General features: G+C 31.7%; 1 protein-coding gene across 10 annotated transcripts; it reads right to left on the minus strand.

Annotated features, from left to right (window-relative positions):
- Positions 1 to 582: 582 nt before the first annotated feature.
- Positions 583 to 3,185, minus strand: LOC131062499 (uncharacterized). 10 transcript variants are annotated; one of them, XR_009110902.2, is made up of 3 exons: positions 2,909 to 3,185; positions 2,596 to 2,695; positions 583 to 1,101 (listed from the first exon to the last, which is right to left on the minus strand). XR_009110902.2 is itself a non-coding variant. In XM_057996166.2 (3 exons), exons 1-3 carry the CDS (start codon positions 2,666 to 2,668, stop codon positions 744 to 746), a joined length of 306 nt encoding a protein of 101 aa, XP_057852149.1. In that variant the 5' UTR covers positions 2,669 to 3,185; the 3' UTR covers positions 583 to 743. The 10 variants fall into 10 exon arrangements, 3 of the variants coding, with proteins under 3 accessions (XP_057852149.1, XP_057852148.1, XP_057852147.1); XR_009110898.2 differs by having other exon boundaries at positions 2,596 to 2,713; XR_009110899.2 differs by having other exon boundaries at positions 583 to 1,105; positions 2,596 to 2,713.
- Between the last annotated feature and the right edge of the window lie 1,484 nt (positions 3,186 to 4,669).

Here is a 4,669-nt window from a genome sequence, read left to right on the forward strand (position 1 = left end):
AATAAAAATAAAATAAAATACATCTATAAAAAATATTGGATATGAACTATTTTGATTTTAGCTCATGCAATCAAATTGAGTGAAGTTAGTTGTAACTTTTTTATGAATGTAATGTTTAATGAATCAATTTCTAATTCTCATATATATCTATACTTACAATAACACACTTGCATGTTAGGTTACATATAGAAAGAGGGTTATATATTTTGAAAAACTAATCACTGAAAAAGCTTCTTTTTCATTTCTAGAATGTAGTAGTTCTATTTAGATATAAAATTGAACTAGAATCATATATTTTCACGTATAACTAAATTTTTCTACAAATAATACATATCATGATAAACTATAAACATTTATAGTTATCAAACATTTAATAACACCTTTATATATCTTATTAATAATAAATAACAACATTGTACCTTATATTATATCAGTAGACATTTGTCATGGTGATAAATTGAAGTAGTATGATTCTATCATTAATAGAAAATTCCTAAAACAAAATATAAAGACAGAATTAATGATGGACTGGACATAATCATTATAATAAAAATACAATTTCTCATCTTTCTAAGATGATGCTAATCAGATAAAATTTGTTTTTCTTTAATTGAGTTTTGTAAAGTCATCTGTCAAAATGAGAAATATATGGTGACTCTTATTTTTAATTGAATAAAAAGCTGAATTTAGAGTTACAGACTAGTAAGCCAATTGATAGAACATGATTCAACTCTTGTTTCTCTTCACCTTCCTCGTAAACATGATGAACAAGGTACCCACCCATTCTTTCTGTAAGGAAATAATCTTAAGTGTCACACTGCACCCATAGAATGAGCTTCTAGGGGTTGCATACCTCAGTCAGGTATTGAGGAAAAGAAAAAAACAAGAAGAATTTTCAAAGATTAGCAGAAAACTCACCTGGTTATATTTAAAGGAGGGTGGTGAGGCTGATCAGGTATTGAGTTCTGCATGTCTCCCTGAATGCCAACTGTGAAGCATATCAAGTGTTTTGACAGGTTTCTCAGATGGCATACAGGGAGCCAGGCAAACCACATCCATTGAAAATAATTCATAGGACATCTACTTCGTACTTTTGCCAGCCTTCCTTGTAAACAACAAAAACAATGTGTTATTTCATGCTGTGAAAAAAATTGTGTCAGTCACAAACATAATGTTTAGGAATAGTCATTTCAACAGATCTAGACTATGTAATATTTACTTGATCTCATGGTAGCATTAAGGGCCTAGCAGTTAGAAGTTTTAATTGAAGAATCTGTACATAGAAAGTCGAATGTTTAATAAAGAAATGTAAATCTGTAAACTTTCAGATGAAGATATGTTCTGTCAGAATGAGAAGGAAAGGTACCATGATTTTCAGGCTGAAGAATATGTTATTTTAATATTTTCTTGAATGTCTATAAAGGACCCTTGATTGAGATTGTTATGACTAAAATGTGGATATGTGGTTGGCATGAGTTTTCTACAGTTTATGAAAAAACTTTATGAAATATATATATATTTTTAATGAATGTTTCTAATCGCACTCAGTTTTCTATCATTAGACAAATAACTGATACAAAATGACTGTCAATCAAAAACTATTTACTCCAACTGCATTTCAAAACATAAACCCACACCATCATAAGTGATTAGCTCCCACATGTTTTGAATGCATTTTCTCTGTATGTATATGTAGTATGTACCCACTTTATTTACAAGAAGTTTGTACACACAGAGATAGTTATAAATGTATTTATACAGATCGCATACAACTATATCTGGATTGTGTACGTTTGTCTACCCATCTCATGTAAAACCAGTGATAATACACACAGACAGCTGTAGCTTTGTATGTGTCTGTAGATACTTGTATCCATAACTCTATATGCACCATTTTCTATATAGCTAGAGTTTTTTCTATTACCCAAATAAAATGTATATATGTGCTCAATAAGTATAACCATATAACTGTGTATGTACCATATGCTCTTAGCAGTGTCTGACTTCCTATTCAGACATTAATCACACACGCCCAAAAATAAGAACATGTTCTTTGCATCTCTTTATGTTTCTATGTACACAACCAGCTTTTACACATATTCATGTACTTACTGTTTCTATCCTTGACAATAACATTATTACAAAACCCTAAAAATCTAACACAGCCATACCCATAAGCAAAATTGTAATCATATGCAAAAGAAAATCTCAGCAGATTTCCTGCCACAACCTTCAAAAACCTGTACTAAGTCTTTTGAAGTCAATCAGAGTAATTTAATATAAAATAACGAAGTTAGGTTTCCATCACAATTGTACAAAATCTCAAAAACCAAAAAAAGAAGACTTACAGAATGCCAATACATCCAGTTAACTACATGCAAAGAAATCAATGATAAAAATTCACATAACAGTATACTAGATCATTAAAGGGTTGGAATCATATATCTGAACAGCAATTTGAAATCTCTATATTGCTTATACCAAGTTTGTGTATATATACAAATCAGACTAAACCTTGTAAGCAGTAGTTAGTATTTTGAAAATTTGATGTGATGAACAATGAACACCAAATTTTGCAGAGAGCAGAATACTGACCTTTTCTGTTGTTTATCACAGAAGTATCAGAGTCTGTATACAGCTGAAAAACTCCAGAATATAGACCGTACATAAAGACTGCATTTTGCTGCCGTAACTCCTACAATAAGTGAAATCCCTGTAGATAATCACAAGCCTATAAAAACACCCACATAGAGGAACCCTAACAGTTAAAAGTGGCCTTCTCAGAGGCTTCTAAAAGCATAAAAAATTTCATAATTTTATATGTCTATCCAAATGAATGGAGCCGGTAAAGGCACCAAAGATACAAAATGCAGCCTAAAAAAAAGTGGGTGTAGTAGAAAGGACAGACCAATGTGGAATCCACTGATCGATTTGCTTTCTGTGCAGCTTTTCTAAATTGTCCGGACCAAATGGGTTCATAGCTAGATCCAAAACCAGCCGAATGATGCAGTTGTCAATCTGGACTGATGCATATATTTTACGCATATCCTTTCAATCTGCTGTGGGTACTTGTTCCTGCACCTGTGATGGACAATTCAGAGAGCAAAAACTATGCATTGGAGAAAGGAAGGCAGCAGACATTCATGTTGTCACACTCAGGGAGGCATAAAAAACTATTTGTGGCTGTGGACATATACTAAAAGTAAATCATTTTTAATCAATATATATCTATCTTTTCCTTTCTTTGAATGTCAAATGTTGGATCTCATTTAGCTCTTAATATATTGATTAAGCACTTGATTAGGGTTAAGTGGTTGTGTGGGATTTGAGTGGTTGAAGAGATCTGATGTGATTGTGATTTGTTTTTGTGAAAAATGTAAGCTATGGCTAAAAAATTTCTTGGAGTTAGTTTTTTATGGATGGACCACCTAAAGTTTTTATGAACTTGGTGCTCAGTGGACATGGTATAAGTTCCATTGGATCCATTCTTTATCAATTCCTAGTCTGTGATGGTGACTGAATTAACCTAATAAAGTTTGAGTCATGGCAATAGGTGGGCTAGGGGGAGGGAAGTAGTTGAGTTGTGGGAAGAGAAGTTTGATGATGTAAAAGGACTTGTCCCCCCCTAAACTAGCTGTGGGTAATTGAATTGATGTTATAATATATATGTTTGACTTTGATTGGGGGTTTAAGAAGACTGATTACTTATGAGATGTGGACAAATGGTCTATTAATAGTGTATTATTTTCAAGTTGGTAATACTACATTACGTTGCGTTGAACAAATGGAATTTGTGATGTGCTTGTGATCATTAAGGGGAAGACTGTTTAAGAGGCAACAAAATGATCAAACACATACATTAACAACATATGATCCACTTCATTTTCATATGGAGTACTAGAGCTGCCACTTGTTGCTAGACATGGGAAGAATTGGTCAATCCATCTTAGAACTTATCATTGGCTTCCATTTGTTGTTGAATATGTCGTACTTGCTTGGACTATTAAATGGCAATACTGTGCTTTGTTTGTTTGAGAAGTGTACTCTTTTTTTTTACAAGGGAAAAAAACAATGGGAAACAAAATGTAATGTTTTTGAAGGGGTAATTTTCAAGAATTGAATTTGTAATATGATGTTTAACTAATACTTAGGTAATACTAGTATTCTAATTTTAATAAGGTTGATTTAGCATGTCAATTTATAAGTAATGTAATAAAAATTATGAGAGTTAAAAGAAGATAATCATGTATTTCAATATAATAAATAGATTAAAGATGTAGTATTTTATCGTCTTTTTACATAAGCATAATATATTTGTGCAAAAGATATTTTATGATTGTCCTAGACCTCAACTTCTTTGCATGTCTTGAGTATTAATTTAAGATCCAAGACAATTATTCCATCATAATCAAGCTTAGGTACCACTTTCCGTACTGGAATTTGTTGTCTAATGACATTCCTTAACAAGAGAGATGAAAATAGATGTATTTTTATTCGTGGAGGTAACTTGAGCTTGTATGCTACATTACCAATCTTTTACAAAATTTTATATAGACCTCAATATTTAGGTCAAAGCTTGTTATTCTTCTTTTGTTTCCTTAAGAATATTTGGTTCTTTGGTTTCAAACTTATAAAACCCAATCTCATACTTGGAATTCGATATACATAA

This window comes from Cryptomeria japonica, chromosome 1 (assembly GCF_030272615.1).
Source record: "Cryptomeria japonica chromosome 1, Sugi_1.0, whole genome shotgun sequence".
Lineage (NCBI taxonomy): Eukaryota > Viridiplantae > Streptophyta > Pinopsida > Cupressales > Cupressaceae > Cryptomeria > Cryptomeria japonica.

Excerpts from the sequence above, each read along its gene's own strand:
- LOC131062499 (XM_057996164.2), bottom strand. The coding sequence starts at position 2,668 with ATGTACGGTCTATATTCTGGAGTTTTTCAGCTGTATACAGACTCTGAT. Across the intron at positions 1,106-2,595 it reads TGTGATAAACAACAGAAAAG|GAAGGCTGGCAAAAGTACGA; the intron begins GTCAGTATTCTG and ends GTTGTTTACAAG. Across the intron at positions 839-918 it reads CCTCCTTTAAATATAACCAG|AAGCTCATTCTATGGGTGCA; the intron begins GTGAGTTTTCTG and ends TGCAACCCCTAG.